Raw genomic sequence first — 22,577 nt, 5'->3', positions numbered from 1 at the left:
CATGTGTCACCTTTCCTGGGATCTCTCCCTCAAAACCTCTAGGATGTCAGATATCTGTTGAGGGATTCTCCCATTATGCCTGTGCTGACTTGCGTGGCTTGTTCGTTTTCCTTACAACAGGATGGATTTCTTAAGGGCAGGGGTGATCTTTAATTCACTCTGGGCTCCTAGCACAGTTCTTGAAACATCTCAGGAACTGAGTAAAATGTTTTAAAAAAAAATAAACTTAAAAAATAATTTTAGTTGTGTTTCTGTTGGAATGTATTTTTACTGAAGCCACAAAAAGTAGGTGGGACTGAAATTTCCCCTCCACAGGCCCTCTTGGGTTCTTGGTCCTCGCAGAAAATGCAAGCAGTAAAATACAGTGGAGTTTTTGCTCAGATGATGAGCTCCCTGCTTCATTTCAACTTTCTCTCCTAACCTATGTTTATCTTCAGGGTCTTATTTATATCTATTTCCTTTCGATAAAAATAGAAGCTCAAAAAAGTGAATTTACCACACGAAGGATGATACCTTTAGCTCAAGCCTTAGTTCACAGATACAGCTAAGATGCTGCCCTGCGTGTGGACGTCCAGCTAGATGTTCATTTTCTGAGTCATTGGACTTCTGAGTTTTCACTTTTTTAAGAGTATAATTAAGATAGGTTCCCAGGGATTAAAAAAAGTGAGTAAAGCAGACAGTCTATATGTTGAGACCCATATAAGGAGATTTGTGGGCACCTGCCCAAATTGAGAGAAGCATTACAAGCTATTCAAAACCTACTGAAATGTCAACACACTTTTGAAAAGGGTCCATTAGGGATGCAAATGTGTGGTTCCCTGATTATGATAAGCACTGGAAAGAAAACAGTGAAACCCATTAGGAGGCTTTGAGAACTTGGTTTTGAAGAGTGGGGAAGACAACTCTAGTTTCTGCTGAGGTCTGGGCTTCATTTCTTTCCCTAGCCCATCCCTGCATTCCGAACCACCGATTTTCCTGATTTAAATGGTCCTGAAAGTTTCTCTGCTTTCGGATAAAGCCAATTAACTTATCTGTAAATGGGCCAACTTTGAAATTCTATCCACGTCAGATAAAGTTCATTTTAATAAGGTTCATTCTCTGGATTACAAACTGTAACTTGTTTGTGTAAAGAATCTGACATCAGAAGCTCACATCAGGCGTCTGATGTATTTCTGTTTATTCTTGCATGGATTTTTCTTATAAAAGGTTCATTCTAATTTAAAATCTATAATTCTAACTGTGTAGTCTTTTCTAAATCAACTCACAGTAGGGGTATATTTCTATTTAATAATCATTTAGGGCTTTTCTGTGAAAATAACTGATTCATCTAATCAGAAGGACACCTTCAATTCTGGCAGTCTTGAGCTGTTCACACATGACGTCAAATGATATTCAGAGTAATGGGTAAATTAAATTGAGGCCTAATTTTTGTGTAATCTTTCTAAATGTAAAAAAAAAAAAAAGTAATTGATTTTTCCATCTTCCTTGATCTGGAAGGAATTGTATCAATTTCCAGGACGTCATAAAACAAAATATTTAAAGTATGTTTCAAATAATAAAAAAAAGAAATTCTTAACTTAATAAAGATGTGGAATTCATTTATGAAAAAAAAACACACTGGCTGTGGACCAATAGGCCAGAGAGTCTGCCAGAAGTCTGCAGTAGACAGTCATTCTTGAATGTCCACTCTCTCCCTCATCACTCCTGAGCCCACTCCATATTAAGAAAATGAATTCTCTCAGCTGCACTGGACTTGGAAATCACTGATTTTGTTTACTTTGTTTTTGAGTGAAAAACCAGAAGATCTTTTTTCCGTTTTTTGCCTTATAAGGAAAGCAGTTCACAGCACTTATAACTATAGTTCTTCTTGTCTTATTTTAACTAAGCAAGTTTTCTTGGCATATATATTTGATGCTTGGGAACCTTACATAGAAGTTATGGCTTTTGACCCTCTGGAGAGCTTCAATAATTGAAATCATTGGCAAAAAAGGAAAATACCTAACTATCCTAAGAAAGCTTCAACATTAACCTAAAGCAAAAATTAGAAGCCCTGGAATGAGCATCCCCATTAGGCTTTTGTGCTTTTCAAAAGAAATAGCCTCAAGTGTCAGACTATCAGAAAGATCTATTACTAACAGCATGTAGGTGAATATCCTGATACTCACTTTGGATCAATCATCTTAACTTCTAGAAACCTTTCCAGCTATATTATGGTATTCTCTTTTCTCTTCCATCTAAATGGAGCGGAACATTCCAGAAAGTTAGAACATAGTTTCTCAATGGTTAAAAAAAAAAAGTCAGAATCACTTTACCTTTGACAGTCAAAAGATACATAGCCCCTGCCATCAGGAAGCTAGGGTCTCATGGGAAAGACTGACACTAAATAATCATACCTGTAAAAATATTGTTAGACATAGCACGAAGGAAAAGCACATGGAACTATGCAGCCTTCTAAATTAGAGGCACCTGGAATTTGAGGGTCAGAGAAAACTTTAAGAAAGTGATATTTAAACTGAGATTGAAAAGATAAGTAAGAGCTGGTCAATAAAAGAGCAGATGGATAAGCATTCCAGGTAAAGGCATTAGGATGTATTCACCTTCTTGGGTAGGAAAGAGCTTGACACATTCTAGGAAATGAGTGAAAACCAGAATGGGTGAAATGTATCAAGTCAGGTTGGAGAGTAGCACTGCAGATATAAAAGAGGTAGAATGCTTAGAGGATGTTTTTATTAAATTCTAAATGCTGAGCAAAGTCATGGAAGAAGGTTGAGGAGGGAAATGTCATGATTAGATCATTCTGGCTGTGATGCCGAGGTTGGCATGGAGGGGAGTAAAATGGGAGGTAGAGCATGTGGGAAGAACCAAGTGAGAGGGGATGGTATTTTGGACTAGGATCTTGGTAGTGGGGACAGAGCCAAGTGGATGGAGTCCAGGTCTATTTTGAGAGTGGAGAGAATAGAACTTGGTGAATGACTTGAAGCAGAGGATGAGGGATGTGAAAGTTAATGCCTGGATTCCATGAATTCACTGCTATCAAATATATTTAAGGAAATATAGGACACTTTCTAGGGAAAAGATTCTAAAGAGGATACATTGTATTATTTAGGAGTCTCTAGGAAAAAAGAACCAATAGGCAGTACACTATGAAAATATATATGACATTATAAAAAACTGGCTTACAACAATCATAGAGGCCAAGAAGTCCCGTGCTCTTATCCCTGCTAGCTGAAGTCCTAGAAAAGCCAGTAGTGCAAATTTCAGTCCAAATTCACAGCTCTGAGAATCAGGAACACTAATATGGTTAGTGTCAGTCCAGGGGCTGGAGAAGGCTGATGTCCCAGCTCAACCAGTCTGACAGAGGGGTGGGGGAAGAGCTATAGTCAGCCTTTTCCTTTTTTGTTCTTTTTAGGCCTTCAGCAGGTTGAATGATGCTTACATACCATGAGGAGGGCAATCTGCTTTACTCATTCACCAATTCAAATGCTACTTTCTTCCAGAAACACCTTCACAGACACACTCAAAAATAATGTTTAACCAGATATTTGCACATCCACAGCCCAGTCAAGTTGACACATAAAATTACCATCTCAGGCACCACAGACAGGGTGCCATAGGGCTCAACCTAGGCATTTAGGGAATACTATCTCAGCTCTTAAACGGATAGGGTCAGATAGCATTTACTCCTCAGCAGTGAAAATGTTTTTCCTAGCAAGTCACAGACTTGCAGGATTTTTGTCATTCTCCGAACTGTTCTGTTGAGTCCCAGGCCCCAAGGGCCTCAGGCACCCCAGTGAAAAGACAGAACTGCGTATTTGGGGACCTGGCCTACCTTTCTCAAAGAATATTATTTGTGTAATAATTGACTAATTCTAGTGTACAGAAGAGTGAACCTTTTATTTTATGCTGATTAAAATGATCATTTTTCATATGCGAGAAGGAACCACCCCGCCACCCGCCCCTCAGGACTTGTGGTTCCTGTCCTCCTTGGCTAAACAGTACCCACACCCAGGCGTCTTTGGAGCCGGCCTCTTGTTCAGGAAAAAGGGAATGCGCAGAAAAGGCTAGCGTAATTACCCACTTGTCCCTGCTTTGAGGAAAAGCCCCTCACAGCTGATGCACTGCGTCCCTGAAAGAAACAGTTCTGGGCCTCTCCATAAGCCAGGTTACCCTCTCTTGATCATATCTAACCATATACTTCTAGAGTCAAAATGTCCTTGAAGATTGTTGGCTCAGCCTCTTTATTTAATCCATGAAGAAATGAAACTCTTGAGGACACAGCCCATGATCCCCAGACAAACCGGTAGCTGAGAAAGTGGCATACTTTCTGGGATATTCAGATGCAAAGCCAAGGACTCAGTTACCTCACTGCATCTTTTTATCATCTTTAGATTGACACATTCTGTTCTGGTGAGCCACTGGTTTCCCAGGGCCCGAGGAGAAACCAAGCTGTCGTCACAAGTCACTGCAGGGATTTCTTGGGAGAACAGTGAACTCCTATGAGCAAGCATCCTGTGGCACGTGTCCCTTAGATGCACTGACAGTCACTTTCTATTTCTGTTTCTAGTAGGGACTGACTGTCGATAGCTAAAATTGACATTTACTGTGACTATAACCCTACCACAAATTAAAATCAGATCCATGTCCCTCTGGGGAAGATGTTTATTAAGCTGTAAGAAGACATCTGAAATGATACCAAATTACATTTAAACTTGAAACCCCAAATACCACATTTGTTTGGGAGCATGAATAGGGCTGTCTGGGGAATAATATGGGAAACTGAGCAAGTCACTCTCTTTGGCAAAGTGGAAGGCCACCGGGGAAGGGAAAAGTGCCTTAGAAGAGATGCTTTATACATAAACCCCTGTGTGGCTTTTAACTAATCATTTAAGCCTAAACAAAATTTCCTCCGGAATGAACTTAAAGGAAAAATAAGCCCTTTAAAACTTCCCTGCCTTTAAAGAACAGACACAGATGTTCCAATTGTTTTTATAAATACACTGAGAAGGAGGTTGAAAGAAATATCACAATAAAAAAAGCCTACCAAAATGCAAGCCTGTGTTCCAGAGTTTGACCCGGCTATTACAGACAAAAGCATGTTTGGGACCAAAAGTCTTTATATCACTTTTGCCTTTTAACATGTAGTTGTCTGCCGTCTGTGAGTGTTTGTGTGCAGTAGATGTGTTTATGCACATAGTACGGTCACAATCTCAATCTCTGAGTTTAGAATCAACTCTGTCCAAAGGGAAGCTATAACTCAGTATCTTCTTTGCCTGTGTCCAGTCCACGCGTAGCTTTGAAAATAGCAAAAGCCCAGTTGCAAGGCTCTTTGAGATCCTTGGATGCAAAGTGCAAAGTGCATGCCAAGTGTCATTATTATGAACTTTATTGCTACTATTTTATTAAGTGTTTCAGACTAATATCAATTTAGCTTCCTGTTAAGTGCTACAAAGTGGGAGAACTTGAAAGGAGGCTTGGGAAAGATTGCCCAAGGAGGACACACGAGTTTGCTAGAAACTCTACCCCTCCCCCAATCCTCCTTTTTCAAGTCAATGATAAGTTGACTGTCCCTTCAGGATAGTATTTCAAGTCATCACAGTCCTTAAAAAGAAGGCCTGTCATGGCTGTGTCATGGGGCTCCTGCTGCCAGGAAGTGAAACACCATGTACAGGGAGGTCACCTCATTAAGTCATTCGACAGACTTCCACAAGGCTCCTACTGTGTGCCGGTCCATCCCAGATGACACTCTCTCTCCAGTTTAAGGGAGAAACTGAGGCATGCTGTGAGAGCACATAGCAGAGACTAGCCTGGGCTGGAGAAAGCAGTCGGTTTCTCTAAGAAGATGATCCAGCAGGATACACCAGGACTCACAGTAATGGGAAGGACATTCAGATGCCGCAGAGAGGCTGTGTGTTTCTGTCTTTTCCCCAAACCACATCACCTTGGAACTTAGGAGAATATAGCTTTACTTTGTATATTAAAATGACACTAGCAATAATTTTATTTTCTAAAATAGACAAATCATTTCTTGAATGGAATATACACTGACCATCCTCCAAGGGCCAAGCGCACACTCAATACTATCTCATATATGATTGTCGGATCATCCTCCCAGCACACCTGTGAAGTGGGGATGGCCACCCTCTTTTGCCTCTGAGAAAGTAGAGAGGCTAAAGGATTTGTACAGAGCGCACACTTGTGGTCTGTGGCAGGGCCAGCAGACGACACAGAGCCTGTGCCTGGTCAGCTGCACGAGGCTGCTTTATGCGATTTACTAGTTAATGATGGCAGCCAACATTATCTCTATCATTTCTGTCAGCCACTCTGACTGAAATAAGTGAAAATAATAGACCTAATTTAGGACTAGGAGAGGCCTGCCAGTTCTTCCTCCTCCTCCCTGGAAACCCTGCCAGATGGGGACGAATCTATTTTTTAAGAGTCTAATAAGAGGAAATACCAAAACCTCAGTAAGCCATTTAATTGTTTTACACTGTTTATTCTCAGGAAATATTCTGTCTTTTGACTTAAATCCCGTGTGCTGCTGTCTTATTATTGTTATTCTGCTTCAGTTGGATTTGAAAGTAACTGGTCACCATTCTCTAATATAGTCATTTAAAAATTTGAAGAACTTTATCATCATCTCCCTGTCTTCTTGTTCCTTTTACTTTCCCATGTAAAAAGAAATAGTTCTTCTGGCCCTTCAGTATTTTTCAGTGTTTCTTCGGAACCTTCTCTAATTCCTCCATACCTTCCCCTTCTCCCTCCCCCAGCCCCTCACACCCTATCCCATGTATTTTTGTTATTTGATTACAGCCTAGGTTTAGAATCTGCAGCTGTCTGTTAGCATGTAACCCAGTGAGGAGTTTTTCAGACCTAAGGCAATGTCTCTTTCCTTGTCTGTGTTTCCCTGGAGAACCAGTAAGTTACCCTGGAGCATTCCAGGTACTTTATCCTTGAAAACAGAACTTGAGAAATCAAGCTTGTAGCAGCCTAAGGTTGCAGAGTCTGCATGTGTCACAGAGTCTGTGGGTGTCATCTCAGCTGCCCGAAGCCACTCTTACATCGTTGACACATCCTCTCTCCTGCCAGTATATCTGTGGAGTTAATAATTTCTACCACCTCCTCCTAAAGAGCTGAAATCACCCTGGCAAGTAGCTGTGGGGAGGTGGGTGGAAGGACTGTCATAAATTTGGTTTCCCAGGAGAGGTATTTGAAAACTGCCTAAGAGACTGTGCCTCACAATCCAAGAAGAGGTTAGATAAAGGCATTAGTAAGGGTGACCTAGTGGGGAGGCTTGCAAAATGCAAGGATGAGTACACGTTGCCCATATGATCTTTTCAAGGGCTCTTCTGTTTTCTCTGGCGGAAATCTTTTGCAGTTGGAGCTTCTGTCATTCAGCAGCAAAACTAAGCAGTCTGTTTGGAACATAGGTATTGGGGGATTGTGCTGGGTGTGGATTCCACTACAGATTACTCATTGAACTATTGTAGCCGACAAGCTGAAAGTCCAGAAGAAATCAAAACCAAATTGCTGACTTAGAGTTGGGGGAAGGGGATATCTCTAAGCAAAGGGAGCTCTCTGCCTCTACACAACGTCTGAGCAAGTGTGTTAGTGAATGTTTTCATGAATTATTCATTTATGGTGAATGAATGCAAGCAGCAGTCCCTTGTAAACGACAAGGCTTATAATCAGAGGGCTACTTATTTGTCCTTAGGAAGCAAGGAGGAAGCTTATTAACATCTCACAAACAGGAAGAAATTTTACTTAGAGATATGTTTCTATGGAGGAAAAATTTCCCTCTAGCCAGCCAAAGAGATATATATCGTTTATTTGAGCCTGCATTTAAAACCATCTTTTATTTTATGTCTTTTGAGCTGCATGTACTTGCCTTTTCTAAGTGTAACTTTATGAATAATTGATAACAACTGACAAGTTATTGGCTAATTGAAAAACCATCCCTTCATGTCTTTTAAGTCTGATCCGTGGTTAAAGCCAAACTGTTCAGGCATTTAGGATATTTTAAAAAGGGTCTTTATAAAGAAAAGAGCCTTTAACTCTTCACAAAGAAAAAAATATCAGAATTTAAAAATGATTTTTTTTTTTTACAAAAGTACTTCAGAAACCAATCCAACCATGTTTTTGGTTAACTTAAATGAACCAGGCTGACTGCATGACTAATTCATATTAATGGTGCAGAAATCAGTCATTAAAGAAAAAAAAAAAAAAAAAGATTGATCTACTAGTCTCAGCAGAATGGCCATAAATTCACCTCTCCCCTTCTAGTACTACTTTCTCTTTTTAAAACATTTGAAAGCACTAGTAAATACCTTCTTTGCCTGAGTAGATGCAGCAAGCATGCTGTAAAACCCAGCAAAGGCTCCAGCAGAATACAGCTCTGTTAGCTGTATGACATTGTATTACTACTGCCGACTCTCTTGCAGTCAGGCTTTCATTGAAAGAAAAAGAAGTTACATTTCCAAGATATCAGATACTATATCTGTTATATAATACAGTGCATATATTGCAGTAATACCAAATTGATTTTTCTAAAAGAAAAATGGTAAATAAAAATTAATTTCCAACATCCCTGGTGATAATGATTACAATAGTGTTCTTGTTAGTATCAATAAATCAGTGCAAAGCAGAGATGTTCAGCTGACCACGGTGTGGGTGTCACAGGTACCTCTGAGCCCAGAGCTCTGAACATTATAAAGTGCAACCTTATTGCAGGGTGGGCATCCAATTTTTTAAATATTATATAGATTAGGGACAGATGAGTGTTCCTGAATTATTCATAGCCTTTTCTTAAGAAATGCCCCAAATGTAATGTCAAATAAGAAATTAATTTAATTCAGGCAAAAATAACTGGGTCTAGAGCTCACCTGAAACTTGAGTTTAATCTAAGGGACACTGATTAAAAAGTACAGATTACCTTGGAGGTAACCAGTTATGCTGTTCAAGAACAGAAATGGGTTATATTAAGTTGCTAATGTAAATTGGAGTTTCGCAATTTGTAAATCAATTAAGTTCATATTAATTAGAGATAATTTATTGAACACTGTTCTTGCCATGTCTTTTGCTAGTCAAAGAGATCCTCAATATCTATGTTTTCATTAATTTGAGAAATATTTATTAAACATCTATTTGGTATCATGTACTTTCTTAAATTTCAGATGTGTCTGCACAGGTAAACAAAGCAGATACAATCTCTGACTTATGAAGTATATGGTCTAGTTGGGAGCAGAGACATTTAAAAAAATTCACTCAAAATTTTTCATGAATTATAATGGAGAAGCAGAGATGGTAAACTCCAAAAGGCCATGAATGCATCTGTTTTGTTCATCATCCTATTGTTGCCAATTGGACATATGTAAATGAATTCTTGTGCAAGTGATCTGATTTACCAAACAAGTTTTCCCCTCTGAAATTAAAGTGTATAGGGTCCAAAATGTATTAGGTACTCAGTTGATTTTTTGATGATTGATTGAATAAATGGGGATACGTGTTACTAGGGAAGAGTGCAGGGTACACTAAAGAGCACTCCAAAAAAGTGCTTGTTTTCCCAGTTATTGCTTCACCCATCCTGGTGTAATCGCCCAGAGAAGATTGTAGGATTACTTACGTCAATGGTCTGTGGCAGGAAGAAAGACAGTGCTTTCATAAAGCTGGAAGAAAATCATTATGGCAGATGTGTGGAGCCCATGGCCATGAGCTGGGGAGGTAGTGAAGGATCAGATGGTTCAGGGCTGCGGAGCTGCACTGAGTTCTATCACAAGGATGTGGGCTTACTAGTATCTCTGATGAGCCAGAGCATTTGCTGTTTTGCTTTGGCTAGTGTACTAGCTTTTCAAGACACGATGGAGTTGAGGGGCTGGGTCGAGGATAAGATGAAACTACTAAGGCAGGATTCTCTTCCTGGATGCCCAAATGTTGTGTCACCAAAGGAAAAGAGACAGAGGGACAATTCTCTCAGGGAGATTCCCGATCTTTATCAGAGGTCCTGTCTTGAGCCTGAGGAAGCTTAAAAAGGGAAATATATTTTAATTGAATTCTGCTGATGCTTTGGTGCCTTTTCTCAAGCTAACTATTTCTACTTCTTTGTAGAATTTCTACTTTCAAATTCCTTATTTGTTAAAAGGGGAAATACTGTATTCCCCTGCCAGCCAGCTTCAGGAGCTTGGCCATAAGACCTGGTACAGAGCATGAGCTCATTCTGAAAGATACAAGTAATACGATGTCTTTGAGAATGGGGGCCAGATAGCTTTCTTGTTTCCCCAGTTATTACTTCTGTTGGATTTCTGTCATTGTTTTCAGGAAAAACAAAATACTGAGGACTGATCTCTCAGGAACTAGTTTGGTTCCATTTTGAGGAAATATTTTCAAGGCTCCTTTCTGAGAAATACTGTGAAGTCATTTTGCAATTCTGTAAAATCATTGGTGGGAAGAATCTACTTGGCTTCATAGAAGAGTTTGGGATTCTAAAGTTAATGCATTTTAAAACAAATATATATGTATGGAGTTTGGAACATTTTTACATTTGTTAGATTGTAGTTCTTCAGTTAAAGCTAAGGATGGATATTCTTTAAGATTTCAGCCTTACTCACTGCTTTCACTGCTGTGGGTCTGGATTCAATCCCTGGTAGGGGAACTAAGATCTCTCCCCAGCACATATAAACACAACAGAAGATTCTAGCCTTAAGCCACAGTTTCTTGATTGAGTATAGTAATCAATTTGTTGTTTGGGTAGTGTCTCAGAATAATAATAATAGAAACAAAAATAACCACAACTAATTTTTAAGCATATTCAATATATTTAACATATGATAACTCATTTAATGCCATGAGATAAATCTCTCTCACCCCATTTTGCAGTTGAGAAAACAGAGGTACAGAGAAGTCAAGTAACTCTGCCCAAGGTTTCGTAGCTAATAAGTGGCAGAGCTGAGATTCCAATTTTGGCAGACTAGCTCCTAAGCCCATGTTCTTCAGTACCCCATTTTATAATATATTTAGTACCTAGGGAAGAAATCCGGAGAAAGCAATGGCACCCCACTCCAGTACTCTTGTCTGGAAAATCCCATGGACAGAGGAGCCTGGTAGGCTGCAGTCCATGGGGTCGCTAAGAGTCGGACACAACTGAGTGACTTGACTTTTGCTTTTCACTTTCCTGCATTGGAGAAGGAAATGGCAACCCACTCCAGTGTTCTTGCCTGGAGAATCCCAGGGATGGGGGAGCCTGGTGGGCTGCCGTCTGTGGGGTCGCACAGAGTCGGACACGACTCAAGTGACTTAGCAGCAGCAGCAGGGAAGAAATCAACTACATGGTCTTTCCATTTCACATTCTATTTGATTATCCTGGCAATTTGCTTTCTTTACTAAACAAGAATTTATATTTCTTTAAAAAATTTCACTTAGGAGAAGAATAAATATTTCTCACTACAAACTGCCTTCTCTTTAGATTTAAGAGTTTAACATTCCCCTCTTTGTTTTAAAATATAAATTTATTTATTTTAATTGGAGGCTGATTACTTTACAATATTGTATTGCTTTTGCCATACATCAACGTGAATCCACCACGGGTGTACACGTGTTCCCCATCCTGAACCCCCCTCTTTAACTCTTCAGTCTCTGTATCCCAGACAGAAATTAGTGTGGTAAATTAGGCCACAACAGTTCATTTAAGAAGATTCAAAAGAAATACAACTTTCTTTTCATAAGCAAATACAAAGATAGTGGGCAGCAAACTTTCTCTAATCTGTGTGTGAACTCATGTTATATTTAAATGAGAATGAAGTGTGGGCTCTATAGAATGGATTGGATCCATTTTCAAGAATTTCTGTCACTTTTTAGGGACACCTTCTATTTGGAATTTAAGAACTAAGCACTGTATGAGCTCAATTTCATTTAATATAGATACACTGACCACCTACATTGTGCCAGGTGCCAGGTTAAGTGCTGTGGACACACCAGTGAGCAGTAAAGAATACCCTTATCACTATAAAACATATAGCCTCACTAGATTAAGAACATATCACTTTCAGTTCAAGTCCTAGAATCTGAATTTTAGAGTTTCAGGGGATTTCCAGATGGCCTGTAGTCTGATCCATTCATTAAACAAATGATGAGATGGAAAGCCTAAAAGTTAATTAAGAAAGTTTCTTCTCCAGAATCAGAAACTCTAATAGCAATGGCATCTGTATCTCCTGCTCCTTGCCCACCATTCCTGCTGTTTTTTTGCTTTCAAGGTTTTTTTTTTTTTTACAGTCTGCCCCCACCCCCAACATCAGGTTCTTTTGTTGTTGTTGTTGTTGTTTTGTTTTGTTTTTTTATCTGCTCAGGATTTCTTAGATGGCTGTGCCCTGACTTTGATGCTAATATTGCTATTCCAATTTTCCAACCTAATTTTTTTCATCACTTATTTTTTCCCTTTGCCTGTCCACATACCTGGCCTATCTGCCTGTCTTAAGAGTTTAATAACTGATCCCAGGAGGTAATGGATCTGGTGAAGAACTAGGAAAGAAGAGCAGTCTGCTGTGACTCTCCTGAGATCTTGCAAACAAAAACAATGGCCCTTGGCTCCTTAAAGATAGTGGGCTTGCACAAGGGCAGGGAAGACCAGCAGACTTTACTGATACTCCTAGACTGGATGCCATCCTTTGGAGGGAAAAACAAGGACATGAAATCTCTTGCTGTGGTACCTATCATTCTGCTAAGGACAATGAAAACAGTCTGTCATCCCTGACATCTTAATTGAAAGAAAATCTTACATAGATTTCAGCCGTAAGCAGTATGTTTATACAAGTGTATAAAAGAGGAATAATCTGTCAAGTTGGAAAACTCTTAATGCTACAGGACTCAGTTTCATAATTGAACAATCCAACATGAGCTCACACATCTTACCTTGTTCCATGCCTCAATAATTTTTAGTAGAAATTCTTTACCTAGAGGCATATGCTTATTAAAAAGGAGGCTCGGCTTGCTCAAAGTCTGGAATTATTAGCTCATGGCAACAAGCCTGCACTGGAGCAAAACTGTTGAGTCTTTGTTTTCACAACTTTACCACAATTTGCCATCTTATTTTCAGAGCCTTGCTGATGCGTTGTTTGGGAAGTTTTTTTTTCTTTAAAGGAATAAAACAAAATTTCACATGGATGAGTGACTTCTCATGTTAGCAGAATTTTACTACTTCACTGGAAAGTTCAGGCAGCAGTGTGAATATAAAAGGAAATGGGCCATGGATTTATTTTAGTATAAAAAAAAATCAATAATACCTTAGTTATGGGAGGCATCAAGGTGTGATGGAGGAAGCCCTCTATTGCAAGTTGAATGTAAGTCGTACTTTTTTTCATGACCCATATGACCTTGGGCAAACTTAAATGTTTCTGAATTCATCTTACTCCTGAGTAACATGGGAGTAATAGGACTTACCTACCACACTGCATTCTTTCAAGTCCCATGAAGATGAAAATATTTAGAAAAATATGAAGCAATGTATAAGTGCAATATGAAAATTTTATGAGTGTATTAAATAATAACTATTTTTATATGTATGAAGGGAATTAAACAATGCAAGTATTCCAATAACACTTAGCTTCAGTGATCTAAATATTCTGGACAAATGATTATTTCTCAAGCCAAGCTACATAATTACCTCATTCTAGGCCTTTGTATAGCTAGTGATTGGGTAGGCATAGGGTTTTTTTGTTGCTGTTGCAGTTTTTTTAATTTTAAAAGCCTATGTAAGAAGTCTAGGAAATTCTATTGGTTTTGTAGGTGGGGTTGGGGAAATTACTTACAGAATCTGTGTAAAACAGTAATTCAAAATTATTCAGAATTCAAACATACAGGCTTCCCAAATAACCATTTTCCCTTCCGCTGTATTTTGCCAATTTGTCTGATTGGTATCACTGGTAATTATTATTATAGACCCAGGGGAACCTCGTACCCTGAAAAATTTTCTTAATTAATGAAGGAATATTTAATATTTAAAAATCTAGGAGATTTATGCATGGTGTGGAAATAACTGACCTAATAAGAGCACTGAATTAAATGAAACATACTATTCCCCAATTATTCTATACAACTGGGAGTTTCCCACAGTTTGGGAGAAGAATGAAAACTTATTTTAAATTTAATTGCTTTTGCATATTCATTTGCATCACCATTAAATTGTTTAATTGATTTCTTTAAAAAAATAGACCATCAATAAAAGCTGATAACCAGGATTATCATTAATATGTTGGAAACAAAATGTAAATGATGATAATGTGTTGCCCTTGCTTATAAGGATGATACTTCACATCAACATAATCAAATATTTTTAGTTGTTTTTGATAACAGTTCTCAAGTGTCCCTAACTGTCTATACTCAAATTATTACCCTGGTGACTAGAGGGGCAGGCATATGGTTGAAGACTGTATGTATGTATATATAGATTTATGTATGATATGTATGTATGTATATAGATATCTATATCTATTTATCTGGATATTTTTTAATGAATGGATGGATGTATATTTAACTATCTGTAGGGTCTCATTATGAAACTGGGGAGTTCAGATTATTAATCTTATACTTAGAAGAAGTGACCATTATTAAACATGCTACACTTTGATATATAGCTATTTTCTTTTTAGCAAAGGTCCCAAACAAAACATTAAGACTGAAGAATATAAAACAAAACTTGTCTGTTGATCAAGCAGCATTTTATACTTCTCTGACTTGAGCTCTGAGTATCAGAGACTTTTGACCCAGTGATATTACAAATATAGAAATTTGGAGTGATTGAAAGCAGCCATTTCCTAGACTTATAAAAGCTGAAGGGCCGTCAAAGGCCTTGCTAATCCTTACTGTTCATCTGTACTACAGAGGTCCCAAGTGTACATGTCAAGAAATATCCATAGTACTTCATTTGCTTTTCTAAAAACACCCATGTCATTGTTACAAGCTTCTCAGCTTAACCTATCTATATAACCACTCACACACATCCTGTTAATAGAACTGGTTGTAATTTGTGTACATCACCATAAACTCTGTGTAAAACTTTTATATTTTCTTATATTTTCAAATACACAACTTCCTAAACATATATATCTAGGACTAACTTAGGACTAATCCTTCTATGACATGTGTGACTGTGATAGCTAGCCGTGTTTCCAATGGAGATTTCAGGCAAAAAGAATGGAAAACTGAATCTTCTTTGGAATCGTAACAGCAATGTGAAGGAAGAATATCTTGGCATTCTTTCCCCCAGTTCAGGCTCTGTGAGTCACCCATGGGAGGCACATGAGCTCCAAAGAAGAGGTTCTTCATGCTGTCCTTCCCTGAAACACAGGAAGGCATTGCCCTGCAGAGAACATCTCTCTGCAATCTTTACCCAGCTCTTAGCTTAAGAGATTTTTTTTTTTTAAGAAAATACATTAATTTGGGAAGCACTATTTTTCTGTCATGGCATTGAGGATAAGATGCTTTCACATGGAAGACTCAGAGGTTCTGAGGGGTGTTTATTTATTTGTTTGTTTTGTTTGTTAAGTCATTACTTCAATGGTTTGACATTTATATGGCTCCCCAGAGTAAGAGCATCAGGAGATTGAGAATTGAGCCAAGGAGGTTATTTGTTTGCCATTTTTAATAAACACAAATAATTCCCCTTTTCCCTCAGCCCCACATTCCCTGGCTCATTAAATCAATTTAAGGCTCTTAAATTTTTTTCTGGCAAATTGAAGCAAAAGAACTATGTACTCCCCCAAGGAAAGCTTACCCAAGACCTGCAGATCAGGCTGAAATCAATTTCTGTCAAAGAGTCTAACACCTTGAGTTATTACAAAGAGGGGTCAGGAATTGGGGGTTGGGCCCCAGACTTGCCCCAAGAAAGACTTGTTGCATCGTGTGAACCGTGATCTAGCTACTTTGGTTTGTGACCTGGCTTTGTGTTTTTTTCCCACTCAAAGTGGAGAATTATGAAAAAGTCACAACAGATTTCTATTGGGAAATTATGAATGAAGTTGGCTCTGCAAATCCAGAGAGTGAAAGTATATCCAGAGGAAAGACAGGCAGGCTTCCAGGCAGAAGTTTGGGAGAATGTTATAAAACAAATGCACACAGGTCTCAGGCTCTAAGATCCTCCAGAGGGCAGAGACCTCAGAGTAAACATGCAGGATGTACTACCAGGTCCCTTCTCTTTCCTAAGAGGCAAGGGTTGTAGGAGATTTACTGGCTTGTTGTCTATTGACTATCAGTTAGATAACAGAGGTCAGGAAATGAAGTGGAATTTGATGTATTAGCTAGGAAGCAGCAAAGGAAGCCAGGCTTGTATTTTATTTGTTATTATTTCCCTAATATCCTCAATTATGCGGCTCCCATCAGGGAATCTGATCTGCTGCTCATGTAATGGTATTGTCCCCACTGGTTCTGGACTTGAAAAACTGGCAGTGAATCCCCTGCCTAGAGTATCAGGAATAATGTTTGCTATTTTTTCTTTTTTTTTTTCTTTTTTTGTTCCCAGGCCTGTCCCAGGCTCTCTATCTTCTCTGCTCCATCTTCACAACAGACAGAGACAGCCCATGCCAGCCTCCATGCCTGGGACCCTGCCCAACCCTACAATGCCGGGCTCTTCTGCCGTCTTGATGCCAGTAAGTGCTTCTTTCTGCTGAGGCTTGCCCCATTTGGAAAAGTACAGGAAGTGTGCAGATCTAAGCTGATGGGAAAGGAAAGAGCTTCTTATGGATGGAGAGTTGAGCTGGGTGCCAGTTTGCTCTAAGTGCCTAGTTGTGTATCCTTGGGGATCTTGCTGGCTTCTCCATCCTTCAGTGCTTCCATAATGAGGCATGGTTTCATCTTCTTGCTGGTGACAAGTGAGTTTGTAGTACTCAGGGAATGGGATTTGTCCAGGGACATGGGAGTGTATGACTACTCCAAAGTCTATAGCTTGGGTTACATATAGTGTCCTTAAATTGCCAGTGAGTGGTCTAGCTGGGACTCAGAGTGATAATGACAATAATAACAATAATAATGATGGTACGTAATAAGTGCTAACACATATGCATGCATATTAGGTTTTATTAATGATGCTAGCAGCATTTACTGAATGCTTACCTTGTGCCGATCACTCTCTAACCACTTCATTAACCTGTGAAACAACCCTCTCAGGTACGTACTATTACTATCCCCATTTGTGAATGAAGAAAGTAAGGCAAGAAACGAGCTTGGCTGAGAAGCAGTGCCATTGAGTTTCAAACCTAGGAGTTCTCTCTCAACCACTACACGATCCATACATTCTCTCCTTTCACTCTCACAACAAATCTCTGAGGTATACACTGTTCTTACCCTTACTTTGCAGAAGAGGAAACCAAGGCACAAGAGGCTGAGAAAGGTGGTTAAGTGACAAAGTCAGTAAGAGCTTATTGTTGTTCATTCACTAAGTTGTGTCCGATTCTTTGTGACCCCATGAACTGCAGCACGCCAGGTTTCCCTGTCCTTCACTATCTCCCTGAGTTTGCTCCAATTCATGTCCATTGAGTCAGTGATGCCATCCAACCATCTCATCCTCTGTGACCCCCTTCTCCTCTCGCCCTCAATCTTTCCCAGCATCAGGGCCTTTTCCAGTGAGTCAGCTCTTCGCATCAGGTGGCCAAAGTGTTGGCGCTTCGGTTTCAGTATCAATAAGAGCCAGTGAGTGACAGAATCAGGTTGTAGATCCAGGTGGTCTGACTTCTGAGTTATTACACTACACCTCCCTGAAAATAGTAGATTCACATAGAACGAAGATTCAGACTGTTTTAGAGCTAACCTGCTTTCCTGCCATGGGATCCCCACTGTGTATATCTTCATCCTCCCTGGCACTCTGCCTCAGTGCACATGCCTAATGTTACCATTTTCAGGGACATAAGGGTTCTCGAAAGCCCTGGAGGTGACATGACAATTCAATTAAAATCCTCCCACCACAATATCGGGAATATTTTGCAGAACGTTTTTAGCATTCTAAGGAACTGTCTACATTTGCTATTTCAGTTTGTTCTCACAGCAGTCCTGTGGGAATATGACTGCAGTCATTATCAATATACTTACTTTACCAATGGAAAGCTGAGGAGTACGACATTGGAGGGATTTGTCTAATGTCACACAGCTTGTAACGGAAGAGTTACAAGTTACAAGTGACTAGGATACGCATCTCTCCTCATGTTTTGCAGCTCAGATCATCCCAGAATGAGGAATTTGCTCATTTATCTGGAAGCAGGGAGATGGAGAAAGGCTTGATGGCCTAACTGTAGAGACCTAGGTCTTCCCACTGTAAGTGTCAGGTAGTTCAGGCTAGAAAGGTTCTTTGCAAAATATCAGAAGGACAGCTGAGCTGGCTGACTACCTGCCTCGCTCCACCTTAAACATTTTGGATGAAGGAAAGCAGCACCACCCACACTGCAATCCTGGATTTCATTCAACCTCACCAAAATTGCAAGAGACTTCTACCACAAGCCGTTTTCATCTAGGCTTTAAATCCTTCATTTAAAATTGTTTCCTTTCAGAAATTCTAGGTGTTGTCCAGAAAAATATCACTGCAGTGATATTTTTTCCCAATTTGAATAAACTGTGTACCATTCCCAGGGGCAAAGGTGAGACATTTAGGCTGCAAAGACCCAGAGAAAAGGTTGCCTGGCACTGGTTTCTACCGTATCAGTTCATTGTACAATAGAGGAGTAGAACAGAAAACGAGTCTTTAAGGTTTTAACGAGAAGTCATATACTTGAAAATTTTTTAAAATGTTGATGCTTCAGAATAGAAGCAAAGGATCAAGTACATGTTAAAGAGCTACTGTAGATAACAGAGTCAGAAGTTCAAACCCATGTCCGTGATATGTACAACTGTCATGAAAATAGTGTCCATCTAGAGTGGCGATTCTTCACTGGAATCAGTTTTGTCCTCAAAGGGATGTTTGGCAATATCTGAAGACACTGTTCATTGTCACAACTTGGGAAACGTGCTGTGGGCATCTAGTAGGTTTTGGTCAGGGATGCTAAACAGTGTACAATGCATAGGACAGTTACCAGGACAAAGACTTATTTGGCTCAAAATGTCAATAGTGCCAAGATTGGGAAGCCATTATCTGGAGTGACACTAATGTAACTAATGAAAATGAATGCAAGATATCTAAAAGCACATACTAAGAGTTTTCAGTTCAGTTGAGTCACTCAGTCGTATCCAACTCTTTGCAACCCCATGAATCACAGCACGCCAAGCCTCCCTGTCCATCACCAACTCCCGGAGTTCACTCAAACTCACGTCCATCGAGTCGGTAATGCCATCCAGCCATCTCATCCTCTGTCATCCCCTTCTCCTCCTGCCCCCAATCCCTCCCAGTATCAGAGTCTTTTCCAATGAGTCACCTCTTCATATGAGGTGGCCAATGGGGTTTCAGCTTTAGCATCATTCCTTCCAAAGAAATCCCAGGGCTGATCTTCTTCAGAATGGACTGGTTGGATCTCCTTGCAGTCCAAGGGACTCTCAAGAGTCTTCTCCAACACCACAGTTCAAAAGCATCAATTCTTTGGTGCTCAGCTTTCTTCACAGTCCAACTCTCACATCCATACGTGACCACTGGAAAAACCATAGCCTTGACGAGACGGACCTTTGTTGGCAAAGTAATGTCTCTGCTTTTCAATGGTCACTAAGAGTTTTAGGGCCTAGAAGTTTGGGCCCTTTATTCCTCATTATCAGGTTGCCAGCCCTTGTGCTATAATTTTAGCTTATCAAGCATGGACTTTCCATAGAGTTCTTATGTTCCCTGGCATAAAAGATTAGTTTATATCTGTAGATGAAGGTGAGATTCTTAACTGATTTGTGGTACATGCTGTTAGGCTATACATTTCACAAAGCCCTAGGTATGAAATAAATGATGAATCTGTTCATTCATTTATTTCTTAAACTTTTGTTGAGCTCCTTCTAAGGGCTAAGCTCTGTGCTAGATGCTGAAAATGTGGTGAAGGCGAAAATAGGCTTTGCCTTCCAGGAGTTCACTGGGTCAGGATTTCTGATCTTGAAAGTCACAAGCTGAAATTATTTGGGAGTATGAATACCCATTTATGATTGCAAAAGCCTAGTGGACTGCAGACATTTTGGCTCCTGTTTTCCAACTTATTTCAAGGGAAAAGAAGAAGCTCAAAAAAGATGATATCCTTTACCTGGATGTTTTACGTACAGTGCTCAGTATTGCTTAGTATTCAGCAAAGCCACTCCCGTCTTCTGACCTCTTCATTCTAGTCCACTCATTAAAGCCACACTCATGGGCAGAGCGTTTATTAGCACAAAGCACCAAATAGTTGTTTTGAAGAGGCTCTTGGTAACCCCATATAATTACTTACGTGGAAAAATGCAATTTTTTTAAGATAGAGAAACCAGCCCTGTTTTTAGTATTCTGTTTAATTTGTGAGTCATAAGGTAGAAACAGTCATAGCCTGTAACTTTTCCAAAAAGTAGGCAGCATGGCTGACTCTGAATCCAGAAGCAGAAAGCAGGCTACTCTCACTTCTTTGTAAAATGGTGGCTCCAAAGCATGATGGAAAACCCTGGACAATCATGTGTCCTTCTGAACAATCCTCCTTCCGAAAACTGAAAGCAGAAACTCCTTTGGACTTTATTTCTCTTTGGGAGAAGGTCACTAATTGGAATAAAGGGTCAAATGCTATTCCCACTCCCCTACCCACCAGCCTCTGGAAAGTGGAAGTTATAAGTAATAAGCGTTTTTTAGAGAAATCTCAATGACTTAACAATTAGAGTACACAAATGTACTTTATTGCACTGAACTGTACACTTAAAAAGAGTTAAACTGGTAAATTTTAAGTTATGTATATTTTATAATGATTTAAAAAATAATAAAAAAAATTAGAATACTCAGGCTGCTTGAAGATTTAGGGGAATATGAGAATGAATGCAGCCAGCCCATATATTTTAATTCCAAAAAACATCATTTGGATTTGCAAAGTATTTGCATTGTATTAGGTGTTTTAGGGGATCTGGAGATGATTTAAAGTATAGGGAAGGGTGTGTATAAGTTTTATGCAATTACTATGCCTTTTATATGAGACTCGGGTACCTTGGAATTTAGTGTCAGAGGGGGGTCCTGGAACCAATCCCTGGGGAATATTGAGGGACAACTCTATTTTATTTTGCTGAACTGGTGCACACAAAAGGTTTTGCTAGAGTGGTCTAGAAAGTTCACCATCATTAAATAGCTCCTTTTTTTTAAATTTGGTTTCTCCCAATGCTTTTATTTTTATTTATTTATTTTTTTAAAAGCAGTCTCTACTTTTATTTTATTTTATTCAACTTTTTTTTTAAATTTTATTTTATTTTTAAACTTTACAATATTGTATTGGTTTTGCCAAATATCGAAATGAATCCGCCACAGGTATACATATGTTCAAAGCCATACACTGCTAGATAACTGATAAACTAATTCTGGCTAAGGTATGGCTGATGGTACTTCACTGTGATGTGATAGGAAGTGTGCCCCAATCATTCATGACAAGGCTTTTAGCAAGTACCTCTGCTCATCCACACATTGGTATCCTAACAACAACCCTGCCCTTGTGGTGGACACAGCAGGAATTGCAGTGATAATCTCAACAATGGAAGGGACCTTAAAGGGTCATTTTGTTCAACTATTACTCTCAACTCTTATCTGTGAGGTTTCTCTCCTGCACTGTTTGATGAGCTCCTTTGATAAGGAACTCTATTTTCTAAGACTACCTAGGCTAACTTTGAGCAGAAACCTGGTTCCCTAAAATTTCCAAACATTGTTTCCATTTCCATCCTTTGGCAAATGGAAAAACTTTTGCATTGAAGTAACTATTTCTCTCTTGAAGGAAGTCTTAATTATTTTCTGTATGATTTCAGTATTAAGTACACTTGCATTATTCCTGTTCTTCAAAAAGTGTTGGTTTTCTACTAAATGGAAAACGTTTGTCAGACACAGTCTTTCTGACTGAAATAGAGATTTTTTTACTGATTCATTTTTTAACAGGGACACCCTGGAGACAAAAGCCAGAACTCAATTCAGATATTGATAATCGAATGTTAATTCTAGACACAAGGGCAGGCTAGCAGGACACTGGGGGGCGTTGATCACATGTCTTCAGTACCCACACTGCTTTCTTTACCTTCCAGAGCTCTAACCCTGCTGGGAGGCCTAAAGCTGCTGCTGTGTAGAGTCAGACAAGGTTAACAGGGAAGAGAAGATGTGCCAGGGGCAGCAGCTCAAATACCTCTGCTGAACCATTTTGATAGTGGTCATGAGAGTGACAGGAAGACACATCATCTTTAAGAGGGTGGCTTTTAAAATGAATTTTTTCTTACTGCTAAGATGATTCACGTTGCAGTATAAAATTTGGGGAGAACACAAAAGCCACAGATAACTTGAGATAACCATTTGGTATATTCTATATCCTTCCAGCATTTTTCTAGGCATGTGTTATTCTCTTTATAGCTATGAAATGGAAAATCCCATGGACAGAAGAGCCTGGTAGGCTGCAGTCCATGGGGTCCCTAAGAGTCGGACACGACTGAACAACTTCACTTTCACTTTTCAC

The 22,577-nt window shown here is 39.3% G+C and overlaps 1 protein-coding gene across 8 annotated transcripts in view; it reads left to right on the top strand.

Moving 5' to 3' along the window:
• Positions 1–22,577, top strand: part of CREB5 (cAMP responsive element binding protein 5) — a 439,607-nt gene that overhangs the window by 313,604 nt on the left and 103,426 nt on the right. For all 8 annotated transcript variants that reach the window (XM_061414267.1, XM_061414264.1, XM_061414263.1 and 5 more), the window contains one exon: positions 16,502–16,628. In XM_061414267.1, coding sequence (XP_061270251.1) covers positions 16,502–16,628 — 127 coding nt within the window. The remainder of the gene's footprint in view (positions 1–16,501; positions 16,629–22,577) is intronic.

Source organism: Bos javanicus, chromosome 4 (assembly GCF_032452875.1).
Source record: "Bos javanicus breed banteng chromosome 4, ARS-OSU_banteng_1.0, whole genome shotgun sequence".
NCBI classification, from domain to species: domain Eukaryota; kingdom Metazoa; phylum Chordata; class Mammalia; order Artiodactyla; family Bovidae; genus Bos; species Bos javanicus.
The sequence above is the reverse complement of the archived record's forward strand: the minus strand, read 5'-3'. Positions and strand labels throughout refer to the sequence as shown.